At 44.3% G+C, this 27,173-nt stretch overlaps 1 protein-coding gene across 5 annotated transcripts in view; it reads right to left on the minus strand.

Moving 5' to 3' along the window:
• Positions 1 to 27,173, minus strand: part of PLPP4 (phospholipid phosphatase 4) — a 219,104-nt gene that overhangs the window by 84,647 nt on the left and 107,284 nt on the right. Inside the window, exon 1 of one of the 5 annotated variants that reach the window (XM_004751814.2) lies at positions 5,121 to 5,331. The exons of the other annotated variants lie outside the window; for them this stretch is intronic. Within the exon in view, the coding sequence (XP_004751871.1) occupies positions 5,121 to 5,230 (110 nt within the window). The 5' untranslated portion in view covers positions 5,231 to 5,331. Of the gene's footprint in view, positions 1 to 5,120; positions 5,332 to 27,173 lie in introns of those variants that run through there. 5 annotated transcript variants of the gene reach the window in all.

Consider the following 27,173-nt stretch of genomic DNA (forward strand, 5'->3'; position numbering starts at 1 on the left):
GGACAAGTGTGTCCCTCTCTTCTCAGGGAGCCTGGATTTGTGGGGCGCTCATCTGTTGACTGGCTTGTTAGGACGAACAGGGTCACAGCACTTGTGTATTTAGCCGTGTCTATACCCCCACCAGCACCATCAGCAACCGCTCCCCCCCCCCCCCCCGCCGAAACACCAATTTGCCTCACTTTCTCCTCTGTCGCAAGCGACATCATGGCCCCAGCCGCTGGCACTGCTGAGAACTGGGTTTGATCCCACAAAGACTGTCTAAATGGTTCCTAATAACACAGTCAATGAGATGCTGTCTTCAGAGGCATCCAGACAGAAAGGAGGGGAAGACGCAAGCCGAGCGTGGGAGGATGGGTCAGCTGATCGCTGCCTGAGTAGTTCCTACCTGCCGGGAGCCTGCTGCGCACGCGTTACACCTCCCCTCCATCACTCCTCACAATGAAAAAGTAGGCACTGCCGTCCCCATTGTCCAGAGAGGGAAACTGAGGCCCAGAGAGCCTCCTTGACCTGCCCAAGGGTATTCAGCAGGACAAGCAACAAGACTGAAGCTCAAACTCAGGCATTCTAAGCATGATCCTGGGCTATTTCCAAGGTCCCTGTTTCTGGAAGTATGGGCTAGAGGACATTGCTGTGGACACCAACCATGGGAGGCTACAGAGAGCAGCACTGAGTGCCGGGAGCAGCAGACAGACCCAGAGTCTGCCAGCAGAACACGGGAATCAGCCTGGCTTTAGGTAGCAGCACACTGGACCAAGAATCAAAAGAGCTGATTAGCTTGTAACTGTAGGAAGATCTCCCTTACAGTGGCATTTCTTCTTTATCAATAAAATGGAAATCTATTCACTTACTCATCCCTTCGTTTGCAGTACAGCAGGGTAGTTAAATGAGAAGCACAGATTCTGAAATACATATACTTTGGTTTGACCTTGGCCAAATCACTCTATTTCTGTGTGCCTCAGTTTCTCATCTGGAAAAGAATTATTATCAATGAGATGACTGGCATAGAGGAAGCAGGCCCAATAAATGCTAGTTTCTACTCCCCCTTCATTCACTCGTGCATTCAACAAGCCTCACCATCTTGCCTAAGGAGAAGGTTCTGTGACCCTACTCAAAGGGGCTAGTGTTAACCCTGGGCTCCTGGGCCACCATCCTCCTATGCTCTGATCCATCTCCCTGCCCACTTGCTTCTTCCCAAGTTTCCCTCCCCTCCAGGCCCTCCCTGAGGCCATCCCAGGACTTGGGCTCTTCTGTAGTGGGGACAACATGTATACCCAGGACCATGCCAGCCCAACTTGCTCTTTCCAAATTGACATCTTCACCCCTAACATCTGCACGCCCATGTTCACCACAGCATTATTCACAATAGCCAAGATATGGGAAGAACCCTATGTGTCCAATGATGGATGAATGGATAGAAGATGTGGTATATATATATACACACACACACACACACACACACACACACACACAATGGAATACCATTCAGCCATAAGAGTGAGGACATCTGCCATTCGTGACAACATGGATGGACCTTGAGAGCATTATGCTAAGAGAAACAGGTCAGACAGAGAAAGACAAATACTGTATGATCTCATATGTGGAATCTAACAAGCCATGCTCACAAAAACAGAGACTAGAATGATGGTTAACAAGGGATGGAGGTGGGGGTGGAAGAAACGGGGAGACAGTGCTCAAGGGGTAGCAATGTCCAGCTATTAGATGAATAAGTTCTAGAGATCTAGTGTATAGCATGGTGATTATAGTTAATAATACTATATTATAGACTTGAAATGTACTAAGATAGATCTTAAATGTTCTTACCACAAAAAAGATGACACTAATTATGTGACACAGTGCAGGTGCTAGCTAATACTACAGTGAAAATCATTTCTCAATATACAAATGTACCAGAGCAACATATTATACACCTTAAATTTATGCACTGTTATGTGTCAATTATAGCTCAGTAAAGCTAGGAAAACACTGAGCATAAAGACCAAGGAATACTGGAAAAGGAGGTTAACAGTATACTGCTAAAGAAGGCAACTGTTGCTTCTCTGCCTTAAATGATTTCCAAGTCTTTGAGCTGGCTATTTTATGAGTGTTATCATGCGTCTTCACATGAATCAGTACCCACTGCAGCGGGGCAATACTGCCAGTCAGACTGAGGGTTGCTGGAGGGGGGGATGGGTGGCTGGGGGATGGGCATGAAGGAGGCACGTGATGGAATGAGCGCTGGGTGTTTTATGCAACGGATGAATCCCTCAAATCTACCTCTGCAACTAATAATTCCCTGTATGTTAAGTAAATTGGATTTAAAATTTAAAAAAGAGATGCGGCACACAGAAAAAGAAAAAGAAGAAGAATGACTGCCTTGTAGAATTCCGCAGGTGCTTCTAAACCGCTCTACACACTCTCAGCAGAAGAGACAGGACCTTCTCACCAGTGCATGTAATCGCTTTGTTCAAAAACATAACAATAAAACTTCCAGGCTGTTTCCAAAATATAACCAAGCAGAAACAGAAGGGGGATTCTCGCCATTCTCAACCTGTTGGGCAGCCAGCTGGACTTATCGGAGAGGCGTCCCCAGATTCCACGGTCCTCACTGGAAGGTCTTAATTGGCTTTCGAGATTTTGCACAGCACTGCAAATTTGGGTAATCGAGTTTGGGGAAAAGTGTAATCAAGCTGATTTATTCACAATTATCTCCCCCTATTATCCTCCTTGGTACCCCATTCTGCAATTACTTGCCTGGAAAATTTTTATGTAATAGAGACATGCAGAAGAAGGCAGCCAATCCCCTGAATCCTACAGCAAGGGGGCTCGGCTCTTCCCGGGGAGCCTGGGCTCCTACAGGAGATGGACCTCAGCACAGGTGGTGTAAATGAGGTGCAAATGCCCAAGGAGCCTCTGCTCCAAAGCCAGAGGTCCTCGAACCCTACATGCACTTGGAAACTCACAATCATTCCCTCTGGGACAGGACTCACTCCCCGTCAGGTCAATGTGCGTACACTGCCCGACCACCACCAAGTGCATTCCAAAGTAAGGGGCGCCTGGTTGCTCAGTCATTAAGCATCTGATTTTGGCTCAGATCACGTTGCTGGGATTATGTTCATGTTCAGGTCAGGTCCTGGGATCGAGTCCCGTGTCGGGCTCCCTGCTCAGCAGGAAGCCTGCTTCTCCCTGTCCCGCTGCTCCCCCTGCTTATGTTCTCTCGCTCAAGGTCTCCCTGTCAATTAAATAAATAAAATCTTAAAGAAAAAAAAAAAACACAAACCCTCTGGAGTATGACTAACATTCCCTCCATTCTACGGAGGGTCAAACTGAGGCTCTCAGAGGCCACGCAGCATCCGCACCGCCAGATCTCTGAGCCACCTCTGCGTGGCTTCAGAACCCATGCTCATGCTCACCAGATGCTCCTGCCTCATCAAGGGAAAGGTTGGGACAGAGGGGTCTGTTCTCATCCAAGGGTCAGCTGTTCTTTTAAAGGAGGATTTGGGAAGAAGTGAGAAAACCTTAAAGAATCGGAAAGAAAGCCACTCACCGAGGGAAGCTGGTGGCACATCATGGTCAGAGGTTTTTGGCAACGCCGATCAGGAAGTCTACAGATGGAGGCCCTGCTCTCCATGAGGCCACCAGCATGCCTCCTAACCTTCCAGAGGGCACGTGTTTCTCTAAACCTCCATTTCTCCATGTGTAAAGTCCTTGGGTGGCCTCTAAGCAATACCACGGAACGACTTCTAGGGTTTGAAGAGCTTCTGATGTGAAACCAGAACAGAGCAAGAAGGTCCTGGGGACGTTTCTCGACCCCAAGCTGCACATCACACTCACTCGAGAAACTTGTAAGAATACCCCTGGCCTGGCCCTGTCCCAGACCAGCCCAAACTGAATCTCTGGGGAACCATGGTGTGTCCCTGCTCTGGAGCCGCTCTGCAGGGAAAAGACAGGCAGGAGGCTACGAGGGGCCCACGGGACACATCTCCTTTAACTTCTGCTCCTTTCTCTTTTCTGTGTTTTTTCTCTTTGATGTTGTCTTTACCTCTCAATCCGTAATAGTCCTTCTGAAAATGTGACAAGGAATCCAGCTTCCGGCACCAAAACACATGTGTGCTTGTGTTGCATTCCACCCGTGAACCCTTCTGTTTTGCAGGGAGTCCCCTCCGAAGACCTCAATAGCCATGAGCTAAGCCAGCACCGCGTCCCCAGGGTCTGCGCTGCCCTGTCCTGGGCTGAGATTGGCCTGGGCCAGCAGCAGGTCCCTAAGCTCTGGCCGCCATTCCCAGTGGGCAGCATCAAGAAGGGTTTGGATTTGGAGAGAGAGATGAAGGGACACACCCCAGCCCTGACCTCGGAGGCACAACCCGGAGCACGTGCGAAGAGTTTAATAAATGTCTGCGGAGCCCAAAGCAGCCCCGGGCATGGGAATTCGGAGTGAACGTGGCACAGTACGCATCCCCAGGGAGCCAGGGAGCGGGTGGGAGGGGCTGAAACCCAACCGTTTTAGTTTCCTTTTATTGTAACAAACGGTCACAAACTTAGTGGCTTTAACAACACCAGCTCTAGAGGTCAAAAGTGGGATGCGGGGGTGCCTGGGAGGCTCAGTTGGTTCAGCCTCCGGACTCTTGGTTTCAGCTCAGGTCCTGATGTCAGGCTTGTGAGCTCAAACCCCAGGTCCAGCTCTGGGCTCCGTGTGGAATATCTTCAGAGTCCTTCTGCCTCACCCTCCATCCGTGACCCACCCCCCAAATTGTGAGTGTTCTCTCTCCCTTATTAATAATAAATAAGTAAAATCGCAAAAAAATAAAAAAAAAAAAAGTCTGTTGCATATCTCGCCGCTGGGCTTAGATGGACGTGTTAGCAGGGCTGCATTCCCTTCTGGAAGCTCAGAGGACAAACACTTCCTTGCCTTTCCCAGCTTCTAGAGGTCTTCTTCATTCTTTAACTCATGACCCCCTTCAACGTCACGGCCAGCAAGAGTAGGTCTGGAACTGTGCGCCCCGCACCTCTCCGGCCCCCCCTCTGCCTCCTCTTCCTTCAGCTTCAAAGACGTGCATGATTAGACAGATCCCACCTGCTAACACTCCCCAACACCCGGTCACCCGATGAGCAGCTTTACCTACCTGTGGGACCTGAAATCCCTTTGCCACGTAAGGTAACACATCCACAGTTTCCAGGGATTATGCTGTGGACGTCCCTGCAGAACATGACTCTGCCACATGCTGGCCAACATGCTGCCACATGCTGGTGACCAACTGTGACGACGCACTGCGAGGTAAAGGGAAGATTCCAGGCGCCCCTATTTTGTCGTTGCTGTTGACATGACATGCAAACATGAACAGGAAAAGAAGAGAGATGCAAAGCAAGTCCCCAAAATGATAACACAGGTGACCTCTGCCCAGTCACTGTGACATCACACTTGTCCACTTTCCTGTGTGACACTTACTACCACACTGATATCCGGGGACTGCTGGGGTCTCGCCAGGCTGGAAGCTGCGTGAGCACAGCGCCCGTGTCTATGTCCCTCCACCCCAGGCCCCCATGGTGACCACGGCAGACACTGGACAGGACTCACGCTGCCCCTGCACCTCCTGAGTGCGTCACACACGCCACGGCACTCAGTCTTCACAATCCCCACAGAGCTCGGCATTATTTTAAGCTCTGCTGTTTGCACCTGAGCAAAACTACTCCAGCCCACCTCACTCAAAACGACCGTGGGGCCTGGGAAAGGTCGCTGGCACGGTCGCCCCCCCTCTGCTGATGGAAGACAGCACCTACTCCCTGTCCTGAACTTGAACAATATGTCTAATTTATCCCAACTCTCACCTGAATGAAGATGACATGGAGCCCTAGCAGGGAGCGCTCCTCAGGGAAGGGGGGACACCCCTCTGCAGGCCAGGAGTCCGCCAAACTGGGGGCAGGGGCACAGGGAACCAGGACAGTGAGGATGTGGTCAGGGACAGCGATGGGAAAACGTGCTCCAGCCCCGCCCGCGGGAACGGCAAGGACTTGGGAGCCATGTGCGTCCACACTAGACCCTGAACTGTAACTTGAAGCTGTGATCCTGGGGCTGTCACTGGCCCAGCAGTGAGGACTAGCAGAGGTGAGGATGGCATCCGGCCCTCCCCCCAGGGTCTGGAATCCACAGGCTGGCCAATCCACATCCCTCAGGGACTTGTGCTTCTCTAGCTTGATTCCGGCCACGTGGCTTCCCCCGGGGCCCCTGAACTTGCCGAGAGTGCCCCGACACGGGGATTTTGTCCTTGCCATTTCCTCGACCTGGAGCATACCCCCCAGACACCTGCAAGGCTCGCCCTTCACTTGCTTCACTGGGACGCTGGTGCTCAAATAGCATCCTGTCAGCCCAGTGTTCTCGAACACTTCGGCATGAAACAGCAGCACCCGCTGCGAACCAGTCCTCCCTCTCCTCCTTTTCATCAACCGTTCGTCACCATCCAACAGACTATATTTTTATTTCTGTGCTTATTTTAGTCTTTCTCATTGGACTGGCATACAAGCTCGACAGGGGCAAAGACTTTCTCCGTCTGGTTGCTGCTATGTCTCCAGGACCCAGAGTTCTCACCTGGCGTCTAACAGAGGAAAGAATCTGTTGGGGAACGGATGTTCTCTGTCCACGAGTTCAGAATAAAAACAAAAACAAAAACAACAAAGAAAACACTCATACATTTGCTGATATCCCCTCCCACAAATGGTCTGTAATCATAGTTCTGGCTATGAGAGAGAGTTGTGGAAAATGAGGTAGGTGTCCTACACACACACACACACACACACTCGCAGGCACACACACGCACATGCACGTGACAACTGGGAAGGCCAAGCATGGCCAGGCCAGGATGACAAGGGCAGAGAGGCCTGGACACAGACCTGACCTGGGCTGCATGAGGTCGGGAGAGTTTGAGGATTTGATTCCGTCCTTCCCTCCACCCCCTCCGCCCCTACAAGGCAGAAAAGCCCCTCAAGCCCCACACAGGTGGAAATCCGGAGTCAGCCAGTTTTCATGGAAAGGCTCAGCTCATCTAGACAACAGCTTTCTAACAACCTCGCCCATGGGCCACACAGCTGAGAACCTGGAAGCAGACGGGAACGTGAGCCATCTTTTGTCAAGTGGGCTCCGGGGTCAAGTGCTCTACAGAACAGGAGACTAATTCCACATTTCACAGCTGAGGTTCGGAGAGTTTAAGTGATCGGATGGCGATTCTGCAGCTAGTTACATGGCAGCGGGGACGCAAACCCAGGGTTGTCTGGCTTCGGGCCTGGGAGCTCTAGCCATCACCCCACACCACCTCAAGGCCTGCAGAGGACAAGTGTCGTGTGTTAATGCAGATGAGCTGGGTCACTTGCCATCCTGGGAGAAAAGGGGAATCCAGCACCAGCCTCCCAGGATCATACACTGAGGCACTAGAGGAGGGTCAGCTCCCCACCTGAAAACAGACAAAGGAGGCAGAAGGGGCCTCTACAAAGCAGGCACAAAGTCCCAGCCGCTGAAGTTCTGTAATTAAAGACATTGGAGGGGCTGTTACTAAACCCCAAGGCCGCAGAATCATAGCATCAGTGTCCCTTGGAGTAGGAGCAGATTTCAGTTATCAGGGGCTTACTAGCTGGCTTGGAAGAAGGTCTCAGTGTCTTCATCTGTCCCATACAGACAGCAGGAGCACCAAACCCCACCCAGAGGCCAGGGGCACTGTGACACAAAGTGTTTGGCAGCCAGGGAGAGTCCAGGCAGGGTGTGCTGTTGATGTGGTGGCTGTTACGATCACTGGGTTTCAACTCCCCCTCCAGCACTCCACTTTCACAGTTGGTTAATCGGTGGTGCCCACCAGGCAAGCAGCTGGACGTGGCTGGAGAGTGGCACCTGTTTTAAAGCTCTTTCATTCGACGAACTGCATTGTCCTTTCTTTCTGACATCCTCGATGAGGTCCTGGAACCCCCAGGATGGCCTACACTCTCCTTCCTTGGCGGTCCACACCTGGGCATGGTCTAGTTAAGCATCTATAATTCCATGCCCTGTTCCCCACAGCACAGGGTCTGCAAACCTGTCACTGGCAAGTGGGGTACAAGATCCAATGGCGTGAGGTCTAGAATCCTGCCCCGTACTCTGAGAGGGGTCATACCAACAATCAGAGCATCCACTGGGCATCTATTGTGAGCCAATCATAGGGCCACTGCTCAGGGAGGAGCATCTAATAAGGCAGAGAGAGGCCCTATGTGTCCTTGATGCAAAGCAGAAGATGGACAATCAGACAACAGCCACATGGTTCGGTGAGCATTGTAATGGGACGAAGGGGCGCTGTCCATCTTGCAGGTTCAGGGGAAGCTGCCCAGAGAAAGTCAGAGCTCAGTTGGGGGCTGGAAGCCAGTACAGTTTGAGAGAGGACGGTGGGAGAGAGGAACCAGAAAAGTACTCCAGGAAAGAAGTGCTATGAGGAGATTTACCATCCTCCAGATCTCGAGGTCCTACTGCTATCCATAGCATACAAGACATAATTAATTTTATAAAGCATATGAGGCATAATTAATTTTAAAAATTAGCATCTAGGAGGCCTGAAGTCCTTGCTTGGTCTTCTGTACTCAGAATGCCTTTGAGCCAGGCCTCTCCCTTTGCTGGCAGCTGCTGCTGGCCCTGCAGAAGGGAGCTGCAAGGCTTCACATGTAATCCTGTTAGGGTTTACCTTGTTAGTTTCAGACCCATCATTCCTGCCAAGATTTTTATGAATCTTGATTCTATTATCCTACATATTAGACTTCCATCCCAGTTTTGTGTCATTCGCAAATTTGATAAGCCTGCTGTCTATGTCTTTATCCAAGTAGCTGATAAAACCCTGGACAGAGCAGGTCAGATTCAGAGTCCTGAGGCATGGGGCTTGACAGCGTCGCCCAGCTGTGCCCCAGATGCATGGCCACTGTTTGTATTCTCTGGATGGGCTACTTGTTCAACCTCTAACTACTACAGTAGCCAGATGATATAGTCTCCTGCTGTACTCCAGGGGAACACAAACTCAGTAACAAGAACTGTAGTATCTCACTCATGCAGAACACAACTATCAAGACCATTCCTCTCTAAGAACCAGTGAACAATTTAAAAAGCCTCTAGGCATGCCCCATACTCAAGCACTTAACCACAGGAGAGCTATTTAGACCTGAAGCTAAACCTAGTCACTCTTACTTTACACACAGTTCTAATAAGATGACTATCTCCTTTCAAGGCCCTTTGCAGATTAGCAGCTGCAAATTATAGTAGAAACATCACTTGCTTTAAGAAAACAGTGTCCATAGCCTTTCTCATAGATAGAAAAACATGTAAACTATAAGAAAAAAACCACATTAATTAAAACCCTCCATTAGTGCATGAGAAAGGTGCCTTACACCTTAGTACACCAAAAAGAACCGCAGAACCACCTGAGGCCCCTGGTCACCAGCAATAAATTATATTATGTTTTTCATCCTTTGTTTTAGAATAAAGGTAACAACTTTTTACAAAAAATGCATAATATGAGTTATTTGCAGTGTGAGGAAACATTTATTCATTCAGCAAACTTGTCTTGCACACCAAGATGCACAGGTAGGTTGGAAATGGAAAAGGGTTGGAAGGGCCTTACCCAGTAGCAGTGACCCCAACAGGCAAGGTTCCTGTACTTACAGAGCTTACAACCTGCTGAGTGGGGACAGACAACAAACAGGGATGCCAATATATAATGGACAGCATCATTTCTGATTAAAATAAGTATATTCAAACACTAAAACAGGGGATATGATAATGCAATAGGGTGGGGGATGGGACACTGAACAAAATGTTCAGCAAAGGTTCCTCCAGCAGGGGACATTTGAGCAGAAAGGATTAGAAGAACAAGACAGATTAGGCACTGCAAAGAGGAATGTCAACTGATATAACCTTTCTGCCCTTTGGCAGAAGTAGAGAAAAAACACGCTTTGTCCCAGAAATTCCTCATCCAGGAATTAAGTCTAAGAATATAATCAGGGATGTGCACAAAACGCATGAGCCAGAAGGTTCAACTCAGTGTTGTTCACATCAACCTGAACCCAGGAACAGCCTACTGATGTCCACCACCAGCAATCTGACTGTATAAAATTATTTGCCTTAGTTTAATGGACTGTGTTGCAGCTGTAGGGGAGATACCCTTCTGAGTTCTTGGCTGGAACCCCTATGCAAAAAGACAGATTAACAACAAAAAGACAAAAAAGAGGTTATTAACATGTATCCTATAGTTTCACATGGGAGATACCCAAGGAAAAATGAGTAGCTCAAAGCTGTGCTTAAAACTCCAGCTTGTACAGCATCCCCTGTAAAGAACAATAAATTTGTGGAGAAATGAAAGGACAAAGGAAAAGAGTTTTTAGCACTTTCAAGGGCAGCAAACTGCAGGAAGGTCAGTATATGAGAGAAAACTAATGGCACATAAAAGCTAGTGGTGGTTTGTTATGTGAATTTCTCCAATGCCATCTCCAAACTGATAGCGTCCAAGGCTGTCTCCAGTGACTAATTTCTGACCTTCCTGGTACAGAAGGAAGGGGGGAACTCTTGAAAATTTATGCCCCACTTTTAGGTAAAGAGGGGGAAGGCATGGAGCCTTCCTCATCTGTCTCAGCTGCCTTCGACTCAAATAATCTTTATGTCAAAGTGGCATATTTTGGGGTGGTGTATCCTGCTAACCTTCACAGCTTTTACAAAAACAAGTTGAGGATGAATATTTATTAGCATAGAAAGATAATGAGGGTATAATGCCAAATGGAAAAGTCAGGTTACAAAATTATATTTTAGACAAGGCAGAGCTTTTGTGCAGAAAAGTATTACGTGTTATGGCAGAGGAGAAGGAAAAAAAACCACTAAAAGAATACAAACCAAAATGTTAACTGTGGTTTTTCTCTGGCTAGTAGGATCATAAATAATTTCAATTTCCTCCCTTTTTCCTCTCCATATTATAGAAGTTTCCTGCACTGAGCTTATATTTATTTGGGTTATAATCTTAAAATATTGCTTATTGAAAATAAAAGGAAAAAATTCTAGCAAAGGTAACATTTTGAAATGCTGTAGTTCTGGAAGAGGTAACCTTTGACTAAGAGGTAACACAGCCATGTGAAAAAGCCCATGCCCTAGGAAGAGATGGGAAGTAATTGAGTGTGAAGTCTGCGCCTGAGGAAACGGGTCTGACCCCACTGAGGACTCCACACAAGAAGGCTGTGGAGAGTCCGCTATGGACATGGGCCCTGCCAGGGATGGAAACCTGGCAGACAGTGTGTGCCCAGACATTTAATCAAACACACACATGGCCACACTATCGCACCGTCACCTTTGCTATCTCCCTGCTTGGTGCTAGCCTGCACAGCCTCTAAATGACAGAGCCCAGTGGAAGAAGGTCAGAAGTCACCTTTCCTGGGGACCTGACAGAGCCACAAACCCACAGGGTATCTCACTACAGCATCTGGACTTTTCCTCACTGTATTTCTCCCTCAGGAGGAAAAGTGGTCCAACTTGAGTGCCCCATGGTCTCCCTCGACTTCTCCTTTGAGCTTCTCTGTACATCTAAAGGGCAAGCCTTGACCTCTGTCTTCCTGTATATAGGCCCAGGGGATCCCAACTGGAAGAGTCCCTTCCCACAATTGACATAGGTGCCAGCTGTAGTGAGGTGATTTCAGCAAAAGCTCAATATTACATGAGCACCTACTATGTGCCAGGCATGTATCAGGGGTGGGAGGGACAGTGATGAACACAAAAGTCAGAGCCCCCCTCTCAAGAAGCTCGCAATGGAATAGGACAAATGCTTTCCTAACCCGAAGCCACACAGAGAAATGAGGCCTGGACTCACTTCTATCTGACATCGATTTGTACTTAGGACTTGACTCCATTCCGCGTGAAGTCGCACCTGGCTCACTCCAGAATGAGACCTGCTTTCCGACTTCCCTCTGTAGGCAGGGGCTCATGACTTCCCACAAAGCCAGCAGAAAAACCCAGGAGCCTGGTTTTAAAAACACCTCAGAAACAAAAAACTGACAATGGGAACACTTTTTTCTGGAGTACCCCCTTCACAAAGTTCTGTTCGTTTCTTTTTTTCAAACTTGAAATAATTAAATTTAATCCAAAAAGTACTCAACTTACCTTTAGATTCTCCAAAGAGGAAGAAGAAAGCCCTCAGGCAGTAATTCTGAATGCTGACAAAGCAGTAGGGAAATTTTTTAAAACACTGTTCTCCTGTATTAATTCAAAGCAGGCAGCTCACATTCTTGAGAGGAAAATGAAAACCATGATTCATATTTGAGGCATCAAGTACACAGATAATTAATGAAGCTTCACCCAAGGCTCTTGATGCTTTTTATGTTGGCTTATTCTAAGGCAGCACTGTTTTCCAACATGGAGAAGCTCTACTTCTCTTCTCAAGAAAGAAACAACAATTATGGTAGACTAAAACAGGTTTACCTTATAAACATGTGGCTCTCACAGACAAGATGAGGTCAAGGTGACCAGAGGACCCCTGGGAGAAATGCACCCAAAGAGACATTTTTCTCTGAAGATGGGACCAGAAGCAGGGTGGGGAAATTTCTAGATTAATGCCTACCGCCATGATGATGATGGCTTACGTTTATAGCACGTGCCCTGCCGGCCATGCACCAGCCCGCCAGAATTTATTCCCTGACAGTTTCGGGTAGGTTCTATTTTTCTCCCCACTTTGCAGATTCACAAACTGAGAAAGGAGAGACTGAAGGAATCTAAGCAGAGATGGAGACAGCATCTGATGTGCAGTCTGGCTCCAGATCCCGGGGATCCCTGACACGAGACCCCCCGGCCTCTGACCATGGATCTGTTACAACCAAGACCCCTGGCGGGCACAGTGTCCAGGAGACCAATGTGTGGGTGGCTGCAGACGAAGCTATCACCCCACCCAACCTCAGCAAGAGAGAGACAGAAACCGCCAGCTACCCAAGCCAGGCAGATCTGAACCCATTCTACCTCCACCGCCTACTGGCAAATGAGCACAGACAGATCACCAACCCCGCCCTGCCCTTCCCCACCTGCAAAGGAGGAGAGGTAACAGCATTCACTTCATGCTGGTGTCTGGCCGGTTTCCGTAGTGTAGTGGTCATCACGTTCGCCTCACACTTCATGCTGGTGTCATAAGGACTAGATGAGCTAACTGCACACAAAGCCTGAGAACCTCACCCGGTTGCACTGTGAAAACGTAGGATTGTTATTACTGTATTTCTATAAAGTCGTAAAGCTGCCTTTCTTTTAAATAATCCTATATTCTGACTATTCACTAATTTCCATAGAGACCTCTCCAGGTCATCCAAAACAGCGATGTGGAACAATAGTCATTAGACGGTATTTTGCAAAACCGATCTGACAGTGAAAAACGTGGCCAATGAAATTATTAGGCTGTGCTGTTCTCCAGCTACCCCTGCTGAGTTTCTTTGCGAAAATAAAGATATTTTCTGATGTTGAGTGATATTAATGAGGTCATTCTGATTTTAGGCGTGATTTTTCACTTTTTAGATTTTCTTAAAATGAATTAAATGTGCTTGTGCTGAAAAAGACCCTCACCTGGTACAGAGGAAGCATCCAAAAAGAAAGATGCTGTTACTCTTGGAGAAGCACTTCTAAGGGCAGCCCCCAAGGCTGGAGAGCCAGGAGTGAGGTCTGCCCAGAGGAGGGCACAGCTGGCCGGGGCCACGCTGCTCCCAGACATCCTCACTCCATTTGGTGTCCCATCTCTGAGCACTGCCATTCTTCCCACCCAAACCCCAACTCCACTGGACCCTCCCACCTCCTGGCCAGTCCCCCTATAACGCCAATTCCCCAGCCAGAAGGACTAGCCTTGCTGTGTCCCAACGGCCTGGTGAGGCAGGTGTGTGCTGTTCCTTGTCTCACGTTCTCAAGCCTGGGTCGGTATGGGACACAACCAGTGCACATCTGAATCTGCCGGAGTGAAGGATGGGGGTGATTTCTACAGCATCTGAAGTGAGGGGAGTGCAGTCTCGGCCCCCGTGTAACCCACTGCTGCTCCCAGGATAAGGGAACAGGACCAGGGAAAGTGCTGTGTCACCATCCGTAGATACTCCATCCAAAGTGTAGGTATTCTCAGTGTGACGGCCAGTGCCCTCCAGCTTTCAAAGCTGGACTTCACTAAAAACAAAGAACAAAAACAAAACAACAATAAAAAAACACCTCCAGAAACAACTACCCCTGAACTTCAGGTTCATCCCTTGTCCTGATACTTAAGACAAAGTCCACAGGAAACTTTAGGTCACAGAAACCATGAGGAGAGGACAAACTTGAAGGCACGACTCACTTGTCACCTCACGTGCTCTGGGACTGTGGACACGTCTCTCCCACGTGTGCCACAGAAGTGTGATAAATTCAGAGGGGAACTGTCAACTGTCAGGACTTTTTTCCAGCTTTCCTGAGATCTAATGGACACTGCGTATGTGTAAGGGACACAGTGTGTTGTTTTGATACACTTACGTGCTACAGAATGATTATGCTCTAGTGTTAATTAACACCTCCATCATGGCACTGATCCATCATTTCTTTTTTGTGATGAGAAGACTGAAGGTTTACTCTCTTAGCTACCTTCAAATACATAATACAGTACTGTTAATTACAACCACTACGCCGTGCCTTGGTTTCCAGAACTTACTCATCTTATACCTGGATGGTGGTAGGGAAACCAGTGTTGGCCAAAGGACTTCCTTTTGAGCAAGAGCTTGTTTTGATAAAAAGCAGCTCTCTTCTCCAGCTGCCCTCCAGAGGCTGTTTCAAAACACAGGTGCAAGGATGCCTGGGTGGTTCAGTCACTTCGGTGTCTGCTTTTGACTCAGGTCATGATCCCAGGGTCCTGGAATCGAGTCTCGCATCAGGCTCCTTCCTCGGAGGGGAGCCTGCTTCTCCCTCTGCCTGCCGTTCCCCACTGCTTGTGCTCTCTCTCCTTCTCTCTGTCTCTGACAAATAAATGATCTTTTTAAAAAGAAAAAGGAAAAGAAATACAGCTGCATTCAAGGGATCCCAACAGGGTGGGGAACGGACCAGCCTGACTGTGGAGAACTGATGCCGCAGGAGCAGCACAGGAAGTCAGCCGCCCCAGCAGCCTGTGGCCAGGAGTCAAGAGAGTGAGGTTCTAGGCCAAGCTCTGCTCCTAAACCATAAGGAGGATCTGGGAGACAATACAGAGGAAGATGGATGAGCAACGCCTAGAGCCCAGTCAGGTCAGACACTGGGTATAATATAATCCACTCTGTGGTGCCTTCTGGTAAAATGTCAATGTTCCATTTTCTCCCCTTCATGTCCGTGACTTCATGGGGGTTGCCAGGGTCATCTCATTATCAGAAAGCCACACTACCGATCCCTTCGCATCCCCTCTGTGCCCAAATCTGCTGTGCATAGTTCCAGCTCCTAAAATACTCAATTTAAATTTTTCACAGAAAGCACTTTCATCTCACTGATTAGCAGTGTGACACTGGGCATGTTCTTTAACCTCTCTGAGCCTTGGTTTTCTCATCCAAAAATAAGAAGAATTGTAAATTTCTATCTCACAGGGCTGTGTGAAGGCATAAGGAGTCCAAAGTGCCATAGCACACTACTCAGCATACAGTAAGTGCTAAATAAATACTAGTTGTTATCATCTTCATCAGCCCCCAGAGCCAAACCCCCCCCCCAGCTGGCTACTTTGAGCAAATAATAACAACATCTTCTGTGTCAGGAAAAAAATCAAAGCAAGGCATCTATGTTACATGTTATTTTTCATGAGTACGTGTTCATATTTTTAAGGTTTAATATGTTCTCCCTACATGACTGAAATCTTTTCATTGGTCCACAAAACTCAATTAAAGCACAACACATGGTACGTCTGGGTGGCTCAGTCGTTAGGCATCTGCCTTTGGCTCAGGCCATGATCTCAGGGTCCTGGGATCGAGCCCCGCATCGGGCTCCCTGCTCAGCAAGAAGACTGCCTCTTCCTCTCCCACTCCCCCTGCTTGTAGTCCCTCCCTCACTGTCTCTCTTTCTCTGTCAAATAAATAAAATCTTTACCCAAAAAAAAAAAAAAAGCATAACACATTCAGGAACAAAATATTTCCATCATTAAGTGAAAAGATAAATGTGGGTCTTCTATATGACTCTGTCATCATCATTTTATATATACATATTCATTCAGGGCTAATAGGTTCAGACAAGATAACACAAAAAAGCAAATTCTGAGCCAAGCCTTGGAAAATACCTGTAGGATTTTAGGTGGGCAAAGAAGAGGCCAGGTGAATGTTGACTCAGAAAACCACAAAAATATTCACGGGTAAAAGTAAGAATCAATGAATTTTTAAAAAATATATATAATTTATGTATTAAAAAACATGAACATTGTATCCAAGAAAAATTTGCAAAATATTTTTAAAAAGACATCCAGCCTAAGATGGCTGATTGAACCCATTCATTTTGTCTCTCTTTCCTCTCAAAAAACACCACTGAAAAGAAAGAAAACCTAAAGAAATCCATAGCTGGTCTGAACAGCCTTAAGGTATAACAATCAGCAAAGCAGAAGAAGGGGAAAAAAAAACTATGAAAAAGAAAAAGCAGATAGAAATAAAATACCAGATAATACAACAAAGGTGAAACCTTCCTGAAAAGGAGTTTAGCCAGAAAAGGGAAACCTAAAATTCTGTGTACAAATTCCCTTTAAATTACTGGCTAACTCAGATATTTCAACATGTAAGACAAGACCCCAAAGACCCCATTGGGACGTAACAGCCACAGTCTAAAAGTGAAGCAGAAATTTCAGCAGCCAGCCAGTCCCAACTTGAAGTTTTTCCAAGTTAGACTTTCTACTGAAACCTCAGAAGAGCCAAAGTACAGTAATAAAAAGCACATCCCAGAACTAAAGGATGCACCATAGGATCAAAGGCAAAACCAAGACAGACTTACACAAATATAGCCTAGAACCAAGGTTCTAAGGATGAAAGTGACCTAATAGTAGATCAACTTCCTATAAGAATAAAATCCAATAATCTTTAACAGACAGTAATGACCTAGTGTTCCTATGATCTATGATCCATAATGTCCAATAGGAAACAAAATATTACTACACATGTGAAGAAGGCAGTAAAATATGGCCCACACTCCACAGGAAAAAATATCAGAACCATAGATCACCTTGATATTGGAATTAGCAGAAAGGGGCTTTCTATTATAAATACATTAAAAAATTATAGAGAAAGATGAAGAGAATGGATGCATAAGAAGAAAACATCAACAAAAAAACTAACACTCTAAAAAAGAACCAAATAGAAATTCTGTAACTGAAAAAAATGAACATTGGAAATAAAACATTCATTGCTTGGGCTTGGCAGCAGAATAGACAGAGTAGAAAATAGAGAATAGGTGAATGTGATAATAAGTCAGTAGAAATTAGCTTAAACTGAGCCACAGGGAAGAAAGATAACAACAACAACAACAATGATGCAACACAGCATCCAAGACTTGTGGAGTAATAAAAGCTGTCTAATATCTGTATAACTGAAAAAAACAAAAAGAAAGGAGAAAGAGATCAGGGCAGAAGAAGTATGTGAAAAAATAATGTCTTATAAATATTTAACTGATGAAAGACATCAAACCATTGCTCTGAGAAAGTCCAGGAAACCAAGCAGGAAATATACAATGAGACCAACCTAGACATACCATGGTCTAACTGCTAAAAACCAAAGATGAAGATAAACTCTTAAAAGCAGCCAACAAGAAAACCACACGATGTTCAGGAAAGCAACAATGACCATGACAGGTAACTTCTCATCAGAAATAATTGGAATCTACAAGACAATTCCAAAGCCATCTCTAAATTATTGAAAGAAAACTGTCAACCTAGAATTCTACATCTAACAAAGATATCTTTAAAAAAAAAAAAAAAGACAATTCTAACAGAACAAAAGCCAAGAGAATTCATTTCTAGCAAAAATGCCCTCCAAGAAAAGCTAAAGGAAGTTCTTCAGGCTGAAGGGATATAATCCTAAAGGAAAAACCAAATCTGAGAGAAGTAATAAAGATCACTGGAAATGGTAAGTATGTGGGTAAATATTTTTATATAATTTCTATAAAAGTATATCAATTAAGACAAATGTTTTATGTGATTTATACATAGAAGCGAATTCTATGACAATGTATCAAAGGCATAAGGAAAGAATTGAAAATATGTTGTGATAAGATTTTTACATTGTACTTGAAATGGTGTAATATTGACTTAATAGTGACAGGTTAAAAAATGTATATTATAATCTCTAGAGAAACTGTTAACATTTTTGAAGAGGTGTAGCTAAAAATACAATAAAGAAGTTAAATGGAATATCAAAAAATGGGCAGAAGATATGGACACTTCTCCAATGAAGACATATAAATGGCCATCAGACACATGAAAAAATGTTCATCATCACTAGCCATCAGGGAGATTCAAATTAAAACCACATTGAGATATCACCTTACACCAGTTAGAATGGTCAAAATTAGCAAGACAGGAAACAACATGTGTTGGAGGGGATGTGGAGAAAGGGGAACCCTCTTCCACTGTTGGTGGGAATGCAAGTTGGTGCAGCCACTTTGGAGAACAGTGTGGAGATTCCTCAAGAAATTAAATATAGAACTTCCCTATTACCCTGCCATTGCACTCCTGGGTATTTACCCCAAAGATACAGATGTAGTGAAAAGAAGGGCCATCTGTACCCCAATGTTTATAGCAGCAATGGCCACGGTCGCCAAACTGTGGAAAGAACCAAGATGCCCTTCAACGGACGAATGGATAAGGAAGATGTGGTCCATATACACTATGGAGTATTATGCCTCCATCAGAAAGGACGAATACCCAACTTTTGTAGCAACACGGACTGGACTGGAAGAGATTATGCTGAGTGAAATAAGTCAAGCAGAGAGAGTCAATTATCATATGGTTTCACTTATTTGTGGAGCATAACAAATAGCATGGAGGACATGGGGAGTTAGAGAGGAGAAGGGAGTTGGGGGAAATTGGCAGGGGAGGTGAACCATGAGAGACTATGGACTCTGAAAAACAATCTGAGGGGTTTGAAGTGGTGGGGGTTGGGAGGTTGGGGGAACCAGGTGGTGGGTTTTAGAGAGGGCATGGATTGCATGGAGCACTGGGTGTGGTACAAAAATAATGAATACTGTTATGCTGAAAATAAATAAAAAATAAATTAAAAAAAGAAATCAGTGAAATCAAAAATAAGAAATCAAGAGAGGAAAATCAATGAAACTAAAAGTAATTCCAAAAAATTAATCAAATCAATAAGCCTCTAGCCACCCTCACTGAGAAAAAAAGGGAACACAAATTAGTAATGTCAGAAATTAAAAAGGGAATGTCACTACAGATTCCACGGAAACTTAACATGAGACTAAAGGAATGTTATGAACAACTACAACTCTATGTTCACAGATTTGATAGCCGAGGTAAAGTGGACCAATTCTCCGAAACAATCTGCCAAAATTCACAAAAGAAGAAATAAAATTTCATTCTCAGTTCACAGACCTGTACCCCTGGGGATAAAAATATATGTTTATAAAAAATAAAAAATTAAAAAAAAATTTCATTCTTGGAAGATGAAAAAAGTACTAGACATCTGTTGCAAAACAACGTAAATATCCTTAACACTCCTGAAACGTGCACTTACAAATATTAAGACAGCTGTATATATGTGTGTTTGTTATCACAACTAAAAATTAAAGTTAAAAAGAAATACGTCACAAAAAAAAAAAGAAGTTAAATGGAATATTAACAAGTACTAGCCTAAAAGAAAAGCGAAAAAAGAGACAAAAAGCAGATAGGGCAAATAAGAAACAAACAACAAACTGGTAAACTTAAACTCAACCATATCAATAATTGCATCAAATGTAAGTGGCTTAACCACTCCCATTAAAGATGAACCATATTTAATAAAATTAAAAGGTACAACTAAATGCTGTTTATAAGAGGGATACATTAAAAACACAGACAGGATATATGTTTATAAAAAATAAAAAATTTAAAAAAAACACAGGTTACAAGTAAAAGGATAAGAAATATATTCTGTGCAGACATTAATCTCAAGAAATATAATGTAGCTATTAGATATATAGGTATTAGATACAGGTATTAGATAAAGCATTCTTCGAGATAAGGAATATTAACACAAAGATGAAAACTTCGTAATACTAAAAGGTTCATCAGAAGGAGATAAGATTTAAGAACACTAACCTGACAGATAGATATAGGAATTCTGATCTCCAAATCACTAAAGGAAAAAAAGGACAGCAAAGCAAACTTGAACTATTCAGCCAAAAGCAAGAAATCAGGGGGGAAAGAGCAAGAGTATCACGAAAAGTAAACATAGAACAAGCTGGCAGCAATATGACAAAATATTAGTTATTTCCCCCCAAAATGTAAATGCTCTAGCTACCTTAGGTTGAGAGGTAGCTTATCTTCACATTAAAAAGACCAAATTAGGGGCACCTGGTTGGCTCAGTGGGTGGAACATGCCACTCTTGATCTCAGGGTCATGAGTTTGAGGCCCCCGTTGAGTGTAGAGATTACTTAACAAAGAAAAGACCAAATTAAGAAGAATGAATTCTGTACAGTGAGAATACAGAGGATCTGCATAGTACAGTTAACTTGCTTTAATATATTTAGAGCTCTGTCACCACCAAACACAGACTATTATGTTCAAGCTGTATAAATTCACAAAAAATTGCGCACGTATATGACCACACAGGAAACCAGAACAAATTACAAAACACAGAAATCACAGCAGCCCCTCTTTTAGGCTAATACTTGTTAATATTCCATTCAACTTCTTCTTTTTTTTTTTGTGACGTATTTCTTTTTAATTTATTTTTTAGTTGTGATAACAAACACATAGCAAAATTGACTGTCTTAATATTTGTAAGTGTACATTTCAGGAGTGTTAAGGATATTCACATTGTTTTACAACAGATGTCTGAAGAACAGGGAACTGGAGGACAGAGATAAAGGGACTTCCAAGTTCACGGAGACAGTAAACAGAAGGGTAGTGCTCAGCCATTGTTCATCAGGAGATGAAGAGATAAAGCAGATGTGATATATATATGATGGGACCTAATTTCAGCAATAAAATGCATGAAATCTTGCCATTTGCAACGATGTGAAAAGAACTAAAGGGTCTTGTGCTAATAGAAATAAGTCAGAGAAAGACAAATACCGTATTATTTCACTCATAGGTGCAATTTAAGAAACAAAATAAATGAGCAAAGGAAAGAGAGAGAGAAAAAAACAAACCAAGAAACAGATTTTGAATTATAGAGAACAAACTGATGGTCACCAAAGGGAAGATGAGTGGGCGATGTAGTCACCTGACGGGGCGTCAGGAGGGCACGGGTCATGATGAGCACCAGGTCACGTATGCAGTTGTTGAAGTACTATGGCGTGCACCTGACCCAAACTGTATGATAACTACACTGGAATTAAAATTAAAACCTAATTGAAAAAAAGAAAAATAGCCAATACCAGCGTGAAAAGATAAAAATGTTGTATAAATATACATTACCAACATCCAGTATTGGCAAGGATGTCGAAAAACAGAATGTAGGCGTGTATATATCCCTTTGGACGGACAATTTGGCAGTGTCCAGCAGAATTTAAAATACACATGCCCTTTGACCAAGAAATTTCATTTGCAAAAGTCTATCACAGCGATATTTTAACAGGTGTGCTACAGAGCATAAGCACAATCGTAACATTGTGTGCTGCAGGCAAAAATGAAAACACCTGCAAATTCCATGAATAGGTTAATATGATGAAACACTGCACAGCCAGTAAAAAGACTCAAGTAGATGTAAACTAAGTAAAAAAATTTCAACTATAGATATAAAATGTGTTTTCAGTTTTTATTCCGTTTTTATTTTATGTTATGTGTACTGATACTTTTATTGTATGTATATATTAAGTAAAATATGTAATATATACATATATATATGAATTACAGCAAAGCACAACATGAATGAATCTCAGGTATGTGCCAAGCAAAATACTCACACAAAAGAGTACACACTGTTTAAAAATTTGACTTTAAAAAGTGAAAGGAGGGGCATCTGGCTGGCTCAGTCTGTAGATCACAGGGTCATGAGTTTGAGCCCCATGTAGAGCCCCATGTTACTTTAAAAAAGTTGTAAAAAAATAAATCAAAATTAAAAGTCAAGGGAATGGAACTGGCACAGAGGCGAAGCAGGTCTTTACGCTTTTGTATTGTTTCAACTTTCACAACTATTTTATAATTTAAAGAAAATGTGAACCTGAGGAGAAACATTTGCACACACATGCACTTTTGTGTAATCCTTCCTAATATTTGTGCAAATCAAACATATTCCCCATAGATTTGATTCTGAGATTGATTCTCATATAGTACTTTTTCCTCTCAACGATCACACCGTAAAATGTTACCATGTTTCTTCTGATTCTCAAAATTATTATTTTAAATAGCATATAGTATTCTCTTATGTTCATAATTTATCAAACTATTCTTCAAGTGTTGACCATTTGAGTTTTAATTTATTTTATTTTTGCTTGACAAAGAGATGTGCTTTGTATGGGCTACAGCAATGAATGTCTTCATACATGAGGATTTTTACTTCAGTGCCTCAAGACATTTTTCTAAGAGTTCAAGTCAGAGGGCAGGATACTTTCACGGCTGTCCGTGCACTGCAACACCACTCTTCTAAGAAATTATGTCTATTTAAATCCCGCCTGCAGCCATCTGCTTCACCACAGTCTTGTACATCTGGATGTTACTCTTTACTTTCTGGTTTTCCTTTAGATATCTTAGTTGCTGTTAAATACAGAAAGGGGGAGGGGCACCTGGGTGGCTCAGATGACTAAATGTCCAACTCTTGATTTCAGCTTAGGTTGCGATCTCAGGGCCATGAGTTTGAGCCCCAGGTCGGGCTCCACGCTCAACACAGAGTCCACTTGAGATTCTGTCTCTCCTTCTCCCTCTGCCCCTCTGCCCCCCATTCTTCTGGTCGTGCTCTTCCTCTCAAATAAATAAATCTTTTAAAAAAATATATAGAAAGGTTGACTTCAACACATTCCCACTTCAGATATTTCTAAAGCAGTCCCCAGAGGATCACCCAGTGCCCTATGGAAGGATATTTCATTAGTTTCTTTCTCCCCCCACAACAGGAAACTCCTATATTGATTTTTCTGATAATGTATGAAAGTAATAAATGTTTACTGTAAAATAATGCGGACAATAAACAGTATGAAGAAAAAAGTAAATGTTATACAACCCATCCGCACAAAATAACCACCATTAAGATTTTGTTGTATATCTTTATAGCTTTTTCTCTTACAGATGTAAACACAAATTGATTTTATTACACTACCACGTTAAAGTAACATTATGCACACTTACGGAACCTACTTTTTATCACTTAACGACGGTGTATGGGTATCTTCCCACGCCAACAGATAGTTTCCTACCTCACTAATTCCAATGGTGGTGCATTCTTTTGTCCTGGCACAATAAAAATCATGTGCTAGTCTATATGTAATGTTATTTTGTTCTTTTCAGATGCGTATTTTGCATTTCTATGGAAAGCACAGTTTTAAAGGCGCATTAGTTATTTGTATACTTGTTAGTTCCCTGTTAGTTCTGCTGCCCATTTTTCTTTTAAAGAGCTCTTTTCTTATTGATTGGTGAGAGTTTTTTGTATAGGAGCAGCATTAACTCTTCACTCTATAAATGAGGACAACAATATAGCCTTTTGGGAAGTTGCAAAGATTAAATCATCCAAGGCGTGACAAGGGCCTAGAGCAAAGCGGATATACAGGAAGCGATAAAGCTTGTCTTCTCTCCTCCCTCTACAGCTGGAGATACAGCTCAGTTAAAAGATACCTCCACATGTGTATGTACTGGCCATGTCTTCTTCTCAATGATTTCTTGGAATATTATTTAGAATGGTCCCCTGAAACTTCCTAAATCCTAGTTCAAGGCTCAGCTCTCCTGTGGGGCTGCCAGTTGCATTCTTCTTATTATTATTTCATTGGGGTATTAGGGTATTTTTTGCATTGACCACCAACTCCACCTCCCCACAGGAAGGAAGATGGAGCAAGGGACGGAGATTGGCTTGAATACTTCCTAGGTGTCAGTTTTGTAGGAGACACCTGTCACGCATTGCATTATTTCAACGGTACAGCATCCTGGTGGGTGATACTCTTGTCCCCACTTTACAGATGAGAAGGCTAAGGTTTGTCTTTAGAATCAGCAGTCAGGAAATAATTCCCAAGCCCTCCTGTTGAGCCACGCTGCCCGCCCGCCTGCCAAGTGGGGACCCAGCCCTTGGCTCCCCCATGTCATTCACCAGACCCACCATGGACTCTCACAGAATAGCTGCTCGACAGATGGAGAGTAAAGCAGGATACAGACTACATCCCTATGTCAGAAGTAGATAAAGAAAGGCCAAATCGTTTGTTAAAAACCTCAAATGAATAACCTAGCCTTTCCACGCCTAGGTATACGCCCAACAGAAATTATAAAGTATGTTCACCCAAGAAACAGCAGCAGCATTATGCTTGCTAACCCAAGCCAACAAATAACCCAAGCGCCCAAAAAAAGTGAAAGAAGATAGACGTACCGTCATACCAGGAAAGGCTCTACAATGATCAGAATTAACAAACTACAAGTGCAACACCGATAAACCTCTAAAACAGACTGAGCGCGACGGTCACACACAAGAGGTCACACTGTATGATTCTACTTACACGGAGTTCAAAAATGATGTTCAAAGTCAGGGAGGTGGCGCCCCGGTGGGGGGGATGGGGCTTGATGGGTAAAGCGTATTCTGGGAAGCCATGCAATTATAAATCATGCATTTTTTTCTTGTGTATATTATTTTTAGGTTGAGCTAAATGCAATTCCTCTTTTTGTAGGTCAAGACAGTCAAATATCAGCAACTGCATATGGTTCAAACTAACGCTTGAATAGAAATGTTTTTAAAACCCGCTGGTAAAGGAGAAAGGAAACGTCTAGCACTGACTGGCAGACTGCTACCTCTCTGACAACCAACCTAGATGCTCCTGCGGCTTCTGACCCTGTTTCTCATTGCTTCGTCTTCGGTGGAGACAGAAAAACAACTCATCCCTCAGCTCTGCAGGATGGTTTTTCACAGTCATCCTGAAAGCTGGTGATGCAGCCATCCTTGGGCGCAGAGCTGCCTCCTGCTCACGAACATCTCCAAGCCCCTCGATACCTCTGTGCCTTTAGCTGATCAATGAGAACACATGGACAGGTCTGGTTCTGTGTGAGTCCAGCTCCTCGCCACGAACCAGGGCTCCTAACCCATCCACGGAACACCAAGATTATATGTTTTAAAGAAATAACTATGTCTAAGATGATTTTCATATTTAAAAACACTATCACAGAAAAATAAAAGTAGGGAGCTTTTATGAGCCTTGTGTGGGTCATAAAAGGCATAATCCTTATAACTAATTGAGATAACTTTACCCACAAGTTATGAAACTAATGCTCTCCTTTTTTGCCAAGCTACAAGCATTTATCTCCCTGTGGCAAAACATCATCAATTCTCAGAATTCCGGGTTCAGCAGACTCACTTTACAGTGGCGAATAATATTTCAAACAGAAGGCTGCTTCATTTATCAGATGACAAGGCAGAAGCCTCCCCAGGGAGGGGAGAGGCACTCGGCACACTCAGCCCAGCACCGACTGGGGGTGAACAGGGTGTCTGATGGAAAAGTCCCTGCGCCGGGCTTCTCCCAGAGCCCTGGGTGATGAGCACAGACTCAGAAGTAAAGGATAGGAATGCAGCATTTCCCTCCCCATGGCCCAAGGCAATTCTGCTAACACCCCTTCTGATTCAATGTCCTAAAATCACTGTTGTAAACAGCCGGCGATTGAAGTGACCAACGAGAAAGCACAGTGCTAAGGCCACCCCTTCGTTAAACAGGGAGCCAGCCATACTGCTCTATGTGGGGGGGGGGGGGGGACGATCCATTGAATGAGCTCATGGCAACTCATGTACATCACTGATGGGGGCAAAAGGAATCCCTTGAAACATATTTAAACAAGTTTATTATTTTATAGAAATCCTGCAGTAAATCATTTGAATCTTGAGTATCGTTAACTGCCTATAGCATTTCTCTTCAGTGTACATTAAGGATTCATCTCAATAAAAGGACAGTGGTCCTAACTACCATTTGCTGAGCACCTGTGCTAAGCTGAACATGCCCTCATTTAACACTCTCATTCATGGGTCCTGAGAGTCACAGGAGTGGGGAGAAGCATCTAATCTTTGTTCTGAGTACTGTCGGCACTTCGAGCATCTTATCTACCAATGTCCAGTTGACGCTGAGTATGGTTCCCATTTCCCACATGAAGAAATTTTAGGCAACATGCTAATCACTGGGCACAGCCAAACTCCAAACATACAAAGTCCATGGGCTTCCCTTATCCCACTTTGCCTCAGTGACTCTTTGTTTCTAGAGAGCAAGCAAAACTGTTCCAGGTATATCAGCCAGACAGAACAGACTTGTTTTCCATTAGCTAATCAAGCCCCCATATCGTCATTAACATGAAATCTCCTTCTATCCCACAAAGGCCATGGCCAAGGGCATGGCTCTCCGGGGCTGCTGTTCCACAGCTCGCATGCTGCAGCTCTGTCATCGCAACACGGAGCTCCGTGCTCGCCACTGTCAGAGAGGGACAATGACAGGCCACTACAGGATGTACGATGTGCCACATGTGCCACATGTGCCCCACCTTACAGCAGGGGTTTGGGAAGGGTAGTCTTCTGTGTGGCCAGAAAGGAGAAAAGAACCAGAGGAGACCCTCCTACCACAAGAGGGTGTAGACTGCATGTTAGGAGATCCCGATTATGATGGACAGAAGGAGCTGCTGTTAAAAATGCAGATTCCCAGGACACCATCCCCAAATGCTGATTCAGTTAAGTGGGAACTGAGCCCCAGGCAATTCTGACACAGGTGGTCAGCAAACCACACTTGAGGCCTCGCCCTGCACTGAAGCTGATCGCTCGGAGGGCTGGATGACCACCAGAAATCGCGTGCAATCCGGAGGGCACTCAGGAGGCACCAACCACGTTCATGCCAAAGGCCGCCTGGCTGGGAGTACAAAGA

Source organism: Mustela putorius, unplaced genomic scaffold (genome assembly GCF_011764305.1).
Source record: "Mustela putorius furo isolate JIRA1106 unplaced genomic scaffold, ASM1176430v1.1 tig00003909_pilon_pilon_pilon, whole genome shotgun sequence".
Lineage (NCBI taxonomy): Eukaryota > Metazoa > Chordata > Mammalia > Carnivora > Mustelidae > Mustela > Mustela putorius.